General features: G+C 38.9%; 1 protein-coding gene across 2 annotated transcripts in view; it reads right to left on the reverse strand.

Moving 5' to 3' along the window:
- Positions 1–17,327, reverse strand: part of LOC119724632 (transmembrane and coiled-coil domains protein 2-like) — a 43,466-nt gene that overhangs the window by 20,658 nt on the left and 5,481 nt on the right. For both annotated transcript variants that reach the window (XM_038195763.1, XM_038195762.1), the window contains exons 2-3: positions 8,725–8,835; positions 1,118–1,304 (exon numbers count right to left, since the gene is read on the reverse strand). In XM_038195763.1, the coding sequence (XP_038051691.1) occupies positions 1,118–1,304; positions 8,725–8,835 (298 nt within the window). The remainder of the gene's footprint in view (positions 1–1,117; positions 1,305–8,724; positions 8,836–17,327) is intronic.

A 17,327-nucleotide genomic window follows, 5' to 3' on the forward strand; every position in this document is an offset into this window, starting at 1 on the left:
TTTTCATTAGTCACACATAATCAAGCTCTTCGAAAGCTCATACAGAATTTTCGGAATTCGATCGCGGTTCTGTCAGACGTTGGCCCCGTCGACTGATAATCTCGTTAACGATTAACCACAGTTTTATGGAAATACTGACTGTTTTATCAACGCCTTCTTACAAAAAGCCCCCCCTCCCTGACAAATTCCGTTCTTGGAACTGAAGGAATCTACAACCCGCTCCGGTCAGTTACTGACCGAAGAAAAATTAGCCAGCCAAGAAAAGGAAAAAATTCAAGATGATAATAAAATGATCACGAACTTGTGGCATTTCAAGAACCTAATCCCTGTCCGTTTGGCAGGGAAAAAAAATTCTGATTAATTTTAGTGTCTGTGCCAATAAATTACCAGTCTTTGCCATGTGATAGACCTGCCGCATTGATTGACCATTTGGCCTCGGGGAACAAATTCTGGGGGAACTTCGTGTTCAGTATGTTCTAAAGAGTCGTCCGCTGCGATTGATTTAAACCGCAGACAGGCAAAATTAGATTGAGTGTGAAAACTGCTGATTGGATTTTTGTAAAACTGTACTCTTCTCTTATGACATTTCTTACAGGTTTAAAAAAAATATATTGTGCACATACAGTACATGTACATGTATGTGCCTGTACTTTAAGAATGCGCTGATGTTGAAACCAATCGTCGGGTACACCACAGAGTGACAGATTTTCTGTGGACTTTGTTCAAACAAGACGTCACTTCGTGGTGTGACAGATGAATTGTACAAAATCATACTTGTAGAGCATTTCATTTAGTTCACAGAATCTGAAATTTTCAATTACCTCAAAAGTATGTTTTGACTTATCTGGAGTTTATTGTTCGGATGCATGGTTTTCAATTATTATTTTTTTAATTTTCATGTTCACTCTATGTAATATTTAACAATTGTCGTAAGACCGAGACACAGTGCATCATCCAAAATCAGCCTCAAATTTTTGCCATGTACGGTACCTGTAGCCTCGATTCTGCCAAATCCTACATTTTACAAAAGGGATTTTGGAGGATTTGGGAAGGTTAGGGTTAATTAATACACCAGTCTGGCCCTCTGGGACCAGCACTAATTCTCCACGCAACTTACAGCATAGCTGGTTGGGACCGGATCTGCTGCAGGACTCGGTTGAACGCGTTGGGCCGGACCGGCGGGTTGTAAATGTTCTGCGCGTAGGAGACGGGATGCACATCGGGCTCCTGGTTGTGGGCCGAGATCTCTATGATAGGGGGCGCCGCATCATTTTCCTTCTTGCGGTGAAAGAGACCCTTTAAACCTGCAAAAAATATGGGGCGAACAAAAATGGTTTCATCCTGGGTCTCGTTACACAGGCCACAGGGGTCATTCTATAAATTTGGGGTCCACTTTTTTCCCTGTCCCTGTTACATCTGACATCTTTGATTTTATAATTCTGATGCACTCTTTTATGCAGTCGTTTTCCAAGAGTGATCAAGAAATTATTATGATTATGGTGACTATAAACTAATTGGGTGAAAACTGTTAAATTCCCCCCTATTTTACAGAAATCAGAACTAGTGTTTCCCCTGGCTACTGAACTGAGCGAGGTGGTAACAATTCAAGTTGATGATTGAAACAAAATTTACGCAGTCTGCAAACTGAAAGAATGCAGCGCTCATCCAAAAGCACATCGAAATTGTGAGTTCTTGATACCGGTACATGGAGGTAAAGGAAAATGCTCATATATTACACAAAATGAAAATTTTTCAATTGATATTTCCTTTTTTGCCAATCTTCACAGCGAGGTGGTGATATTGGCAAAAATTGAGCGAGGTGGTCACTGAAAGTAGCGAGGTGGGCCACCTCACGTTTGAATGGGCAGGGGAAACACTGATCAGAACATTCTGTTATCTTTCCATCTCAAAACCTCCAAATTGGGATGAACCGGGGACGGTTGGCAGGTACCGGGTACATGTATGAGAATGTACTGCTACATTGTACGTCCACACATACTGACTGGGCACCGATACATGTATGTCATATTTGTTTCATAAAAAAACTACAACATGTAGCATACATGTATAGAGCCTAGCTTGCTCAATGATACTGTGCATCCAAAAAGAGCTTGCATGACACAATTTTTTAATATCAACACTAAATGCATTAGTAGACAGCTGTGAGTGAATTTTTTATATGATGAATTTTTATCTGAGCTCCACTTACATAGTGCAAATAAATAATACCCCCTCCCCCCCCCCCAAAAAAAATCATGAAGCCCGTACATTTGTACAATGTGCACTTGTATGCACATTGTACCTGTACCTGATGCACGTACATGTACACTGTACATGTACATCACCCAAGAAAAGTGCTAAGCTGTTTGATTTGAAAAATAAAAAAGGCTTACCTGTAAAATCTGATGTACTTTACAATTATGTACTCTTTTGGATTTACTTAGCACAATTAAACACTTGCTAAGCAGTATTTGGTTGGCAGTTCCATGAAATACATGTCCCAGGTCACTAAACTACGGCATACAGAAATGTACAGTAATAAACCAGGTGAACTCACCATTAAAATATTGAACTGGAAGCGGTGAAGGTCAACTGTGCTCAGTGGTATTTACTATCATCACGTACCATCAATATTTTCTAATATATACCAGGTATGCCTATCACCGGTCACGGTGTGTGAACTTTGCAGGATCAATTGTTATCTAAAGCATCCTGCAGCTACCGGCATACCAGGTCAAGCCCCAGCGCTAACTACACAAATACCCGGTACTGAGAATTGTTTTCCAGGAAGCTTAACTTGAAAATGTATGAGCAATTCCACACTGTTCAGTAATTTGATGCGCAAACAAAATACTGGTACTGTGGTACAAAGTTTTGACCAGAGACCTCATATAAAGTTGTACAATTAAAACTGCCAAAAAATATGTAAACTATAGACAATTGACATATGTAACTCTACGTTTGTACGCTACAGGGCGAGTAAAGAAAAAAAAACCCAAATGGCAGGACCAGTTTTTGAATGAACTTTTACCTGTATCCCTTTCAAAATCTATGATATGAAAGCCCAGTCATTAAGCTTTCGTTTAGAAAGAATCATTCAAATCTCTCATGTACTTTTCAAGTTACAGAATGTTTTTACACAAACACCGTTTTAAAGTTCTGTCCACGGATCACGAAGAGTAAGTGTTCTTTCAGTTTCAGCCAAACGAAAACAATTCTCATAGGGATGCATGAATTATTTTCATTTTGCTGAAAGAACACTCACCTTTTCTTGTGATCCTTTTGACAGAAAGGTGTTTGTGTTCAAAATTCCGTAATTTGAAAAGTACATGATTGATTTGAATGATTTTTGTACTAAAAGAAAGCTCATTTAAATAATTGGGCTTTTATTATAACTTAGATTTGAAAGTGCTACAGGTAAAACTTCATTCAAAAATTGGTCCTACCATTTGGGTTTCACTTTTTATACTCACCCTGTATTAATGCAACTCAGTTTAATAAACAAGTACTGTTTGAATGTTTTACAATCATACAAAACCATCATCTACATAATAACCTGCAAACTACGGTAACTTATCAAGTATTTTTTATCTGACCAGCCCTTTGCTCCATTAGCTTAATGAACAAATTACCTGCAGCCATTATCGCCATCAGCTCAATGAACAGAGCACTTTCATCCTCAACAAATAACTTTGCCATGGCCACTATGGACCTTATTCATGAGGAATCCTTATTTTTTTTTCGTGTTCACTGAATGTATTTTATACATATTGTAAACTGTTGAATGGGATGGTGCCAGACTATTTATGCATTCCAAGCCTCAATTTCATTTTGTGGCTTATAACATACGTGTAAATCACAAATTTTAAAGGGAATGTACAACATTTGCTTTTGCTGCAATTTTCAGAAATAAATGGATTTGGAGGATTAGTACCAGTATGTTATAGAAAATATTGTTAAAATGACTTGTTTCACGTTTTGGGCTTGTAGATGCTGGGAAAACCAATCATGTTTTGTAGTCTGGTTCCCTGACCCCACTTAAGATGAAACGGAGCAATTTATAGACTTCGTAAGGCCAGAGAATCAGTCTAGCTGGCTTGTACCCCTTCACAGGTGTGTAATCAATTGCAAAGAAAACGCGGGATAACTAATTTTGAAAAATTAGCAGCAGTTTTTGAAAAAAGCAAGTTTTCTCCAACGCTGGTCGGCCGACCAGCGTTGGAAAAATACAATTTTTCTTGAAAATGTCAGCACACCAGGAGCCACAATTTTACAGGATGCTTTAGACTGTCATTCCCTAACAATCTAGTAAGGTATTTCGTGATTATTTGATCATTTCGTTTTGTGATGTTTGCAAATGTTGTATCTTCCCTTTAACTATCAGACTGGCATTAATTTGTAATTAACTTTATGTCATTGCTTTCATTTCTATTCCCAAGTTCCAAAAATGATTTTACCTCAATTTCAATTTAGTATGGCCGACTCGTGAATAAAGCCTGTTACTACAGGTTTTAGTGTCATCTTCCTGTCATTGTCCTCAACAAGGTCATCACTACCATCACCGATACGTGCATACCGGTAGTAATCTCCATCAGCAATGGTGTTTGTTTGCCATCAATACCATTATCAGTGTACATACCGGTACATCACAGTTTCAAACCAAAATGCCATCCCATGCATTCCTCTAAATTAATCATAATCATCATCATAATTATCATCACATTTTTGTGTGAATGTCATCATGCATGTAATCAACATTTCCAAATTGCTATCTATGTCATCATTAGTCACATCATCGTCACTCCCCCCCCCCCCCTCACCTCCTGAAATCATTATCCTCTTTCTAAAACATTCTATTCTCATCAACACTCGTCACTCCCTCTTTATCATCCACCTTGCCACACTGTCATCGCCGCAGCCTCTCCCAAAGAACTTGTTGCTCTTGAAAATATCTGAACAACAATCCTGCGACGTGAACACTCCCACCCAAATTACACATAACTTGTTGCTGCTGAAAAAATCTCGTTAACGATTCTCCACCACAACAACTCGACTCTCCTAACGCCAAATCGCAAACAAAAACTCACCGATTCAGACAAAATCAGAGAAAGTCAGGCGAGCAAACGCGGAAAAAAAGCTTCGCCTCTCACTTACAGATCCCCGGCTCGAACGGACAACGTGGAACCTCTGGCCGATGTTCGATGGCAACATCCCAGTATCCTATACCTAACTCACTGCATGCGTCAGTGTGCTGGCCACATATCAACAGCTGTATGAGGATGCGGCCCCCCAAGGGGAAGGGCCAGGGGGATGGACGGTTACGTTTCTCCTGCAGATCCTGGCAGAGGATACACTCTGCCACACAATAATCATTTCTGAATTTTGAATACTGCACACGTGTCATCACCATTTCAAAAAAAAAATTTAAAATGCAGGAATTTTTTTTTTTAATTCACTATGGGAGGTGTGTAGAACTACAAATTTTGGGTTCCACAATTAATTGGAATGAGCTTGTACCATACTTGCCACCACTTTTTGAAGACGATTTTAGATTATTGCAAACAGAATCTCTTTTTTTTTTAAATACATGTACTGATGTAAACAGTTCAAAATGTTGATGGAAACCAGTGTCAATTTGTTTTGGGTTGAGGAGATCATAGACTAAATAGAGGTACATTGTAGGACCCAGCTCTATGAGGAAATCAATTCATATTCTCCATAAACCTGAAGTCCGCATAGCATATAATAAGGATACATGTTTTATTTTTCCGGACTTTGGTCGTTTCACCCAAGCCTGCGATATAAAATCCATTAATATATTGGGGGACTTATGAGGGTACACATTTCAAGCTTTTGTTTTCAATTATTCACTGTTTATTTTACAATATAGGCTCATTCGCGCTTAATTTTATACGTGTACATGTCTACCAGGTGAAATATGCTGAATTTTGTTTTGATACAGTCCACCAGTAACAAGATTTACTTTGCGTCTGGCCAGGATGAGTCATCCTCTGATTACACATTTCATTACACCTGTAGCAGACACTGGCAAACATGCTGGCTAACACATGAATACATCCCGCACAATGTACCTGCAGGGGGGCTTGGCTTATCAGACTATGGTGGGACCTAGCCCAGGTCAATGGTCACTAAACCCCAGACAGAGGGAGATTTTTGCCACAGACCACAAATCCATTGGCAAATTATTAATGTTGTCTCTGTACATGTTTTTTCAAAGTATACTGACTCACAAAAACAATTAAACCTTCTGATATTTGAACAGGGAAACGATGGTCAGTTTGGCTTTTTTTATGGGAAGTGAAGAATTTTTCATAAAATTTTGACCTCTAATTAATAAAATGCTAAGTTTCAAATAATTCTACCTCCATGATAACCATCTCGTATACGTATGTGTAAATGGGTGGTTTTTTTTATAATTAATCTTCAGAGTAATTTTGTTTAAACGTAAGTGAGTAAATTATTTGATCAGAGTAAACAAATGTCATCAATTTAAATACATGTACATGTATCACAGTACACTGGAAAATTACTGGGTAAATGTACAGTTATGTACAGTATACATGTACATGTAACTACCGGTATGTGTAGTTACATATTTTCTGCTTTTGCCTCATCAACTTTGTGCAATAAACTCTAATAAGAACTCGTAAACGCATATGTACAAACATACATGTGATTACAAAAAACAAATTTCTAACGTACAATGTATTACATACAATGACATACTGAGAAACATGTACCGGTACGTACCGGTACCGTACATAGTGCACTTATTTACTGAATGAACATGATCATCGTTTGCACATTTTCTTCAGGGTTCAAGCAACTTCAGCCATTTTATGAAGGTACATTTTCTCATAGCAAGTGGTACACATCTTACCTTAAACTACCGTAGTCACGTAGACTCAGATATAAACAGTTCCAAATAGTGCTGTCAAGCTACACGCTCACTCTTCTCGGCAACAAATTTCGAAATGTGCCCAGCCCATGAGGATTTGTCACGTCCCGCACAGAAATGTCAAGAGAATCGAACTTGGACTTTACACCGTTCTAGATTACAGGATAACTCATTGCATGAGTTTCTATCAGCCAGGCATGGCTAAACGCACCAGTACAGTAACGTTCCCACGTGATGACAGGCATGCACAATGACATTAGTGTAAACAGCATTTTCGCCAGTTGCAATTTTTTTCAGTGTAGGGAACTTGGCTTTGATCCTTCGAGTTATGGAATCTTGAAAGGTCAGGCCCGAACAATTGATGAGGAAGTATGACAAAATATTTTTTCCTTACAAATTAATAAGCATTGTGCGGAGCAAGGAATGTGCACATTTGCACTAAGGCTGTGAATTTTTGAGTAATTCAGTACTCGGTTATGCCAACTTGGACTTGGTCGAATATTCAAATATTCGATATGCACCGATAAAGTTTAGACGTGCTACCCGGCCTAAACCTGCTGTGCGATCGGGATTTGCGTGCAATAAAAACTGTACTTGTCAAAAATTAAAATAACGGTGAAGAACATCATGTACATGTACTTATTTTCTAGGTTTCCGAATGGCTGAAATTTGACAGATTTTAAAGGTAGCGTCCATCATTTGTAATTTGTGCATTTTGTTCGTTTGAAGCAACAAAAGTGCTCAAAACTTAAAGAAGGGTGCTGAACAACTATCCTGATGAATTTCAGCTCAGTGAATGCTGTATATTCCGAAAAAAAAAACAGCATTCTAAGATCTCGATTTCAAATCAAAAGTTCCTGAATCATGTTTTGGATTGGGCCTGAATTCGGCATCTGAGACACGTTCTCACTGAGCCGATTGCAGCTACGCGATGTCGCGCACTGAACCGACGAATTATAGCAACTACGCGTGCGTGTGCATCGTGTCAACGCTTACGTGCGCTTCACCGAATTAAAAAAAAATACTAATGGACATTTTCAATACTACCGGTATCTTTAAACAAAGTACATGTACATGTAAGTTTCTCAACAATAATTACAACAGTTACTTTTTGGATAGCTGCAAATGATGGACTGTACCTTTAAAGAAGAAATTTGAGATAATATCCTGACGGAAGATCTCTCAATATGTGTAAAGTGACTTTTGACAAAAGTGTGGCATTTTTACAAAAAAAACATGCAACCTTATCATTTGAAATAACACTGTGTACATTTTTCATCATCTCTCTCAAAAGAACACTCACATTCTTTGAACATTTAAATAAAAAAAAAAATGTTTTTCAGATATGGGATCAAAGCGCGAACACAGACAGGGAGCCTTTTAACCAATTTCAGTGGGGGACACACCACGTGGGCGCGCTGGTACTTGTGGCTCGCTGTGCAAAGTACCCGGTACGCACGACTTAGTTTATTCTGAGAGCGCGCAAATCCGTAGCGTCTTCGCGTGAGCATCAAGCGCTGACGGTAATGCGTTAGTTTATTCTGAGAGCGCGCAAATCCGTAGCGTCTTCGCGTGTGCGTCAAGCGCTGACGGTAATGCGTTAGTTTATTCTGAGAGCGCGCAAATCCGTAGCGTCTTCGCGTGAGCGTCAAGCGCTGACGGTAATGCGTTCCAATGTCCTTCCCAGTGGTCTCCCTCAACTCTCTCTTCGTCACCGTTGAGGGGGTACTTGCAACACGGAGTCCATTGTTGATTTGTTTTTACCTCTCTTATTTTTTATTTTAAAACCTACGCTGCAAACTTACCGAATGAATGCTTGGTGACCGGCGGCGTCGAGGGTAATGGTTGCTCATTTGGGATGGAGTTCGGGGACAGGTCCTCTGCGCTGCGTGCCCGCCGATAGTTCGGATCAACATCTAGAAAGAAAAAAAACAAAGTCAGAACTAAAAAATAAACCATTCATGTTTCAGAAAACAATACGAACCTGTCAGGACACAGACTCTCGTTATAACATGTAAAATCCTTGCATAGTCAGTGGATGGAGTTACAGTTGGACATTAAACAGTTTTGACAGTTAAATGTATTTGAAACAGAAACTTTTGACAGAAAGTTTCGTTTGAAAATAACCAACAATACTTGCAACAAGGAACAAATTCAAGATGTCATAGTACAGAACAGCATTTTTGTAAACATTTCAAAACATTCAACTTGTTACTTGTCAGTCAAAGAATTTAGCAAGCATATGAAACGACAACATTTATTGCACTGTTTCATATTGCGGGGGTTCAACGTTTCCCTTTGAATTCAAATTACACTTTAATTGCTAGTGGATGGTTGCCATCTTGGGCCCATCTGTTACCATGGTTACAATAAAGCTACTTAACAAATGACTGCATGACAAATCTCCCCTGGGTCTCTACGTACAAATATGGATAGACCATCACAGCAAAGCCGCATGATGTATTATATGTATGTATGCAGATGACAACGCTGGCTGTAGAAAATGCACATTATTCAAAAGAAAGTACCATAGCAAGGCCCAGTACATTTTTTTATAATAATTTGGTAGTTTGAGTTTTTCATGTGAATTGCATTATTGCAAATGTTGTATAGATTACCTTTAAATATTTTTTTCAGTTTTTGTGAATGAATTAATGAATTCCTTACATGTACATAGTATGTATAAATTAAGTGTGAATTTAAGTATAATTTCCAACTCATTTTAGGTCCCTTCCATTGGTAGACAATTATTTACATGTAACTCACTGTCCGTAAAACAAACAGTACATTCTGGGTGAGAGAATGCATCATGACATCTAATCTACCGTGCACTCTTATGAGCTTGATATGGTGGATCATAATTAGTTGGCACATGATGTACACATGTGGTACTTGTGCGTGTATAATTGTAGAATAAAGGTGCTACACATGTATTTTGTACAATGTACAATTAAACGTAAATTTATACAAGTATTGTGAGGCACATATAGATAACGTCAAACTCTCCTGCAGTTATATTCATACCGGTACATCTAAATCTTTAAATATTGTCTATTTAGAAGCACATTTTGTAGATCTAATTTCCCTCTAAATGTTCACAGATTTAATTATACCAAAAATGTACACGATTTAAATTTTGTCCAAGCACTATAGGTCTAATTTCATACTCTACATAATACATTTTTGTATGAACAGTTTTTGTATGAACTGTACACGCACACGTGTACATGAATCATGATCATACAGGGCCTACCAACATGTACGGTAGCTTGGAGAAACTCTAAACCACAAATCGAGACTTAGTGGTGTTCATGTCTTGCCGCCATGCGAAGAATAAAAACACGACACCCGCAAGCCCGACAAAGAAAAACGGAGCAAAGCAGACAAGAATGTCACAGCTGAAGACATCAGCTGACTGGCTTGTGTGTCAATGTCATGTCAAATCCGCCGAGCACGGCGCGAGCAATCAAAAGATTAAATCAAGCTTATTCTTTCCCTTTTGGGGGGGGGGGGAGGGGTCTGTGGTGTGTCTGGTTTGACACCACAGTTAATCTGATTTCCAAGGGAGGCGTAACCCTATACAAAGTATTGATGGAGGCTGATGCTGATGAACTGAGCTGGGCATTGGGGGGGGGGGGGGCGGAATTAAAGGTGGATTAAGGTACAGGAATTAAAGGTTCCAGAACGATTTTTGCTCGTGTACAAGAGGACATGTTTGTTTGTTTGTTTATTTATTTGTGTTTGTTTGTTTTTTTATTTCCATTTGTACAACAAAAATACAATGAGAAAGCCTAGTGCCTTGTTTACAATGTTTAGCCTAGTGTCTTGTTTACATCTCAATGACTTACTGACTGACTGACTCCCCGACCGACTGACTCCCCAACTGTAACTTATGACTTGTGTAAACTAGTTCAACAGAAGAGAGCCGGGCAGTGCTATTGTATAGGATTACCCATCAATCAGGCATGCAACTGGGAATGTAGACAAAAACGAGGAAATCCCAAACCACACAAGACTTTGTACAGTGTTTTTCAATTTGTAATGGCATTCATGAGAAGTAAAAAACGAGGAAATCAACGGATCCGAGGAAAAGTTGCATGCCTGATCAATAAATGGGCTAAATCTGGCCCATTGTGACCAGATGCATGAAAAGACTTCCAGTGAATAGCCGTGCTGAATCAACTGAATAAAATTGTGTGAACTCTGGACCAGCTTCTGGTTTTTTTTAGCAACACCCTTGTGCAAAGTTTTACTTCAGAAAATCTGGCGATTTACCAAAACCAGAAGCTTACTCTACATTAATGATTATACATTTTATTGACGCAAGTAACTGTTGAAGTGTTTACTTAAGCCTGCGTCATGTTTGGTTCAAAGTTCAAGAACGAGCCCCAATTCCTATTCACAGTGTATCTCACAGACTCACACACAACAAAAAATGCGGTGAATCCGGAAGTCTTTTGATCAAATTCCAAGAGTCTCTCGATTATCTACTTTGAACGATCTTGACCAAATAAAAAATGATCTGAATGTACATAGTGTGCAGTCACAACAAAGTAAATGCGATAAGAAAATTACTGAACAAACTGCTCTGAATGGCACAGTCATACAATGTATTAAAGTTTAAAACTGATAATTTGTAGACAAATTTAGGCCAAAACCGAAACCAAAAGCCACAAATTGTCATTGAAAGACAAGTCGATACATGATATGACCTGTATTTCTTTTTAAAATTAAGGTTAAAAATATGGAAATGGCATAAAAAGTATGGGAGTTTCCCTATAGTAACAATAATGTACACTGTGTGTATACTTGTGTACATAAACAATAGAGAGTCTACGGTACTGTTAATTACTAGAGCGCTAACTCCTCATTATATAATTATTACACGCAGAGATACTTTGAAGCCGTCTGCACGCAGACACTTTGAATTCATGTGCGTGATTGTAGAACATGATGAAATAAGATGGGGTGAATTTTGAAAGTGTACTCTTAAAGGTATAGTCCATCATTTGTAATTTGTGCATTTTGTTCGTTTGAAGCAACAAAAGTGCTCAATATCTGAAGAAGGTTGCTGAACAACCAATCTGATTAAGTTTCAGCTTAGGTTCAGCTGCATTTTTCGGGGAAAAAAACAACATTCTAGGATCTCGATTTCAAATCAAAAGTTGCTGAATCATGTTTTGAATGGGGCCTGAATCCAGCGTCTGAGACACGTTCTCACTTCTTTCGTTGATCATGTTGATTTCTTCAAAATGACAGCTTGCCAGAAAGAATAATTTCACAGGGAGTTTAGTCCCCTTACTATTTTTCAACCAAGTATGTTTTTCAAAAATAGTTACACCACTTACATGTATTTCTTGGATAGCTGCAAATGATGGACTCTGGCTTTAAAATGTAACGCGCAAGAACAATATTTAAGGGCATCATGACAGTTAAAAAACGTCATGGCAAAATCATAGATCTGCAGCGGATATGCGCATACGTTTGCATTGTTTGCGCAGAGCAAAACGAAATGCTCATTTACTGGTTTCGGTTTAGGGCGTATAGGCTCTGATAAAACACCTGTATAGAATACAAATTACCGTATGCAGAAACATGTGTATAGATGCAAATAGCCGTACAAAATTTTGAGTTTTCCATAGGTTTGTGCACAAACATGGATGCGCCCAGCAGGCATCACTTTGTACATCGAGTCAGCACTCTAATATTTCTAGTTCTATGAGATAAACAGTAACTAGTAGCAACCAATATTGTGATTATCCTTTGTTCTGTTTGGTAATCAAAAGAGTTTCTTTTAATGAATCGTTGCAACAGAAGTTTATTTACCAAGAATAAATTTTGTTGAAACATTTAATTTGTGTCTGGTCATTTACTTTCTCACACACGGTTAGTACAAGTTAACTGTAGGATTCCTTTTGATATTGTTTTGGAGATATTCATGATAATTAACAACTAAATACTTTGTACAAGTACATGTATGCATCCAATTGTACATTATACATCTTCACAGTCATTCATGAGCCATGTGTAAAGTATAGAAAGTACAAATTTAGCAAGAGAGTTCTGACGTCAATGGCACCTACTAACATTAGTCACACAATCGTTACTAATGACTCCAGTTGGCCGTAACTAAGGAAGCTAGCTCCTCGAGTCTCAATCAGACGCAGCGCCACAAAGAGCAAATGTTAGCAAGACCCAGGATTGTACGTAAGGCCAAAAAAAAAAAAATCTCCGGTTTCTGGTATGCGCGCACGTCGCCGTAGCCATGCGCGTCGGTAAAATGAAAAAGGTTTTTTTTCAATGAAAGATGATGTCTCAAAACCGCCAAACTCACTGGTTTGACTGGAATCCTGCTGCTGCACAATTTTAACGTGTTTTTAGAGGGGGTTATGATCGAGAATAAGCTTTATGTGGCCTCTCTGGACTCCCATATATTTGCACTTAGTTTAGTCGGGCACCATTTGCAGTCATCAGCCGACATTTGAAGCAAAAAAATCAGGTAAAAAAAAAAAAAAAAGCATTGCCGCACCACTTTTTGGGCAAGCTCCATACCAGAAACCGGAGACTTTTTTTTTTGGCCTAATGCAATTCCCCTGGTATCAGTTTATTTAAAAAACATTCTCCTTGTTCCCCCCCCCCCCCAAAAAAAAGATGATTATTTTTGAAATTTCACGTATGATTTTTCAAAAAATCCCTTTGGTTCATTTATTGTATGCAAGTAAAGTAAATTGCAGGCCTACATTGTACACGTTTTATTTAACATTGCACTTAAAAAAATATACATATAAATTCACAAACATCAAAAAACAACACTACCAAACTTTAAAGAAATTGTAAGTGAATAATACTAGTCACAAACATCCTGTGAGATCGTTGCACCTGGTGTGCTGTCATTTTCAAGAAACTTAAAATTATGTATCAATTTCCAACGATGGTCGACCAACCATCGTTGGAAAAACACTGAGGGTTTTTTCTTCAAATACTGCACTCAATATACCAAATTAAGTCCATAGTTTGTTTGCAATCAGTTACACAGGGATCTGTTGATGGATGCAAGCCAGCCAGTCTGGCACCCTGACCTGACAATGCCGTGATGCAGCCTCGACTCCAGGGGCGCGTGCTCGTTCCTTACACTAACCCCTGGCTGTGATGATTACGTAAATGACGCTGAACGGCTACTCACAACGTACTGCGCGCGCATTTCGAAGATTGCACGCTGGGCGCCCCCATAATGCGCTCGCGTGCTTTGCACGTAACGTCACGTACGAAAAAAAATTAGGATTCAAAAGTCGCGATGCCTGTACGATATGGATTATGTCAGCCGCGTTTTTCGCTAAAACCCCCCTGTATCTGTGGTTGTAAAGGTACGAAAGGGGTACGTACATTTAATACAAATCTTTGCTAATTAACACAACGTACAAACGTTGTGTTTGGAAGGATTGATTCTTCAAAATCACTTTTAACATTTTAAAGATGGCGTCGGCACGTAAAACGGATAAACTGCAGCCCTAATTATAATGTACCGTATTTTGGCACATTTAAATTACACAATTCCAGGGGTTACGATCGCGCAAGGCATGATGGGAAACAACATGGCGCTGCAAGATCGTACCCATGGGGCACGAGGTTGGCCGTGATGTAATAAGTTCTGTTTGGTCTGAAGCAGGGTCAGGGAACCAGACTACAAGACCTACATGTAACATTGATTTACATCAGCCCGATTCCAACTTAAATTGCGGTACCCGCTGCTACATCATGGGTGTGTACAAGATTCGAACCAGCCAACTGATCCCAAAAGCTTGGTGGTCAAGTGGTAAGACGTCTACCAGTACACTAGAAAGCAGGAGGTCGTGGGTTCGAGTCCCACCCGAATGATTTTTTTTCCAACTTTCACTAGGGGAGATAACACACTGAGTATACAGTGTTTATGAATTAGCATACATTAAGCATCTTGTGGTATCTATTGGTAATGTACATGTGCAGCAGTCACATTGTCATTTCTGTTGACAGAATCATCAATAGTTCAATGGGATTAGAAGGCCCCATTGTTACCTACTGGTAATTGCCCATACTGCACTGTGAAAAACCACAGATAGAGACATTGATTTTTGTCTTGCACAGTACTTTAAATAGATTCAAACCATACAACACCAAATGAGATCTTAGAAAGTTTCTGCAAATGAGCACAGCCACAATTATGGGTATTTTCATGAACCAATTAGACACCATTGCATGAAAAACAAAAAACAAATACGCTCACATAGGCCTAATCGTCACAGTTCAATACAGTTTTATAACAGATCTGATAAATAGTCGAACAGAGTATGAAATATTAAATCAAACAATATTAAATCAACAAACCCCAGCAAATCGCAAAGCTGGGGAATTCAAAGTACAAAAGAACACACGATCAAGTACTAGGTATTAACGTTTTATGTTCATTATAAACTTAATGTTCCTTTACATGTAAGGCCAGAAAAAAAAAATAGTCGGTCTCTGGTCAGCGCGCGCGTCGATTTTAATCATGCGCGCCAATCTTTTTTTTTTCCAAAATGTTCCGCGTTAGCTCCAACAGCGCCCTCTATTGCCGCACCTCCTCAAATTTTTTTTACCAAAGAACACCAAGGAATGGGAAATTGCACCAAGGCAAATGATCGAGAGCACCAAGGCAAATTATGGAGGACACCAATGTACATGAGGACACCAAAAAAGCAAAATAGTACCCCACCTTGTCTGTACAATCCAAGCTTGAAGAAAGAAAAAAAAGAAAAAAAAGAAAGAAAAACGCGTTGCCATGTCAATTCCGGAACTTTGGTCTGACCACAGACCGAATATTTTTTGGGGGGGGCCTAAAGTCAGTTGTAAACTTTCACTAAATACTCTAAACAATTTATTTGTTGTTTACTTTACTATGCATGTTCAGTCGTTATCACTTCCCTGACCAAATATGGCTTGGGGTACATGTGCATGTACATGTACAGTACTGTACATGTACATCCATGTACGGTATCTTATTTCATACAAAATACCAATACATTGTATGTACATTGTATGCATACAGTACATGTCACATAGTGTGTACAGCTATGTGCACATGTACTTGCATAGAGCAAGGAACAGATGGTACAAGTTAGAACATTCCTCTAAAATGAAGTTTAGAGACGGTAAAATAGAAAGTGCATACCGGTATGTCGCCTCTCTGAATTTGTACCCACGGTCCCTGTACTGCCCCAATCTGCCCTGCCCTTTTCTCCCTAGACCGCCCAAATTCAGCCAAGCACTTTATGGTTTTATGCATTCTTTATAAGGGAATATACACAGTGCAATACAATGTACATTTATGCTGTGCAGCAGTTTCTTAACTGCCAAATTTTGTTTGAACCACGGAGGAATAAAAACACAACGTTAAAATTACCACAGAAAGACTTACCAATAAATCAACAGCTCTTTTTTTTCTCCATCAGCTTAATTCGCTTTTTGGAATTTAGAATTCAGAGCTTTCTCAACTGCCAAATTTTGTTTGAACATGTACAACGTAAACACACGTCTATGGAACATTCCACAATGTGCCCATGTGCACTGAGCATGTGCACACAATACATCAGCGCTCACTGGGGGGTTTTACCCCAGCCAGCCAGACAGATAATCAATGAATATTCATAATGAATACCCCTGGATGATTACACAATATAGCCTCGGACTGTTCCATTATCCAGTCAGGTGTGGGAGCACGTTGCTCCTCATATTCTTTGGAATACAAATAAGATTATAACCCAGTATGTTTCCGCGAAATACAGTTTTAGCATCCTTTAATTATCCAATTTAAAAATCTGGTTGTGTCTTGTTGCAGCCTGTATTGCAACGCTGTATTGCAACCTTGTATTGCAACCTTGTATTGCAACCCTGAATTGCAACCCTATAGTACCCGGCAGACAGTACTGTACACATTCTGACGTGCAGTACATAAAAATGAAGATATAATTAAATGGCAGTTTACACAATTGATTTTTCAACCTTTTGCAGCACACTACAGGGGTGTACATGTGCATGCACTTGTTCTGTGTTCAGTACAAGCACGTCAAGCATACTACGGTGCGTACCGTTCATGCACGTATGTAAACAGCACACTATTCAAACATGATCTTGACTTCAATTTCAATACATGGCACCTGTCAAGCAGTTTGCTTGGAGTAGATGACATGATCACCACACGGTGGCGCTATACAACTTTTGTGTGACAATCAAGATGCTCTCAAACGCTGTTTATGGGTGCAACCCTGCATTAAAATTCCCATAGACACTAAAAAATACTCGGAACTCTGACAAGTACCGGTACCAGTATGTAAGCTGCACAGAAAAATGATGACAAACATGTCATCTATCATTTTCTTTTCACTTTTTGGTGGGC

This window comes from Patiria miniata, unplaced genomic scaffold (genome assembly GCF_015706575.1).
Source record: "Patiria miniata isolate m_02_andy unplaced genomic scaffold, ASM1570657v1 HiC_scaffold_18, whole genome shotgun sequence".
NCBI classification, from domain to species: domain Eukaryota; kingdom Metazoa; phylum Echinodermata; class Asteroidea; order Valvatida; family Asterinidae; genus Patiria; species Patiria miniata.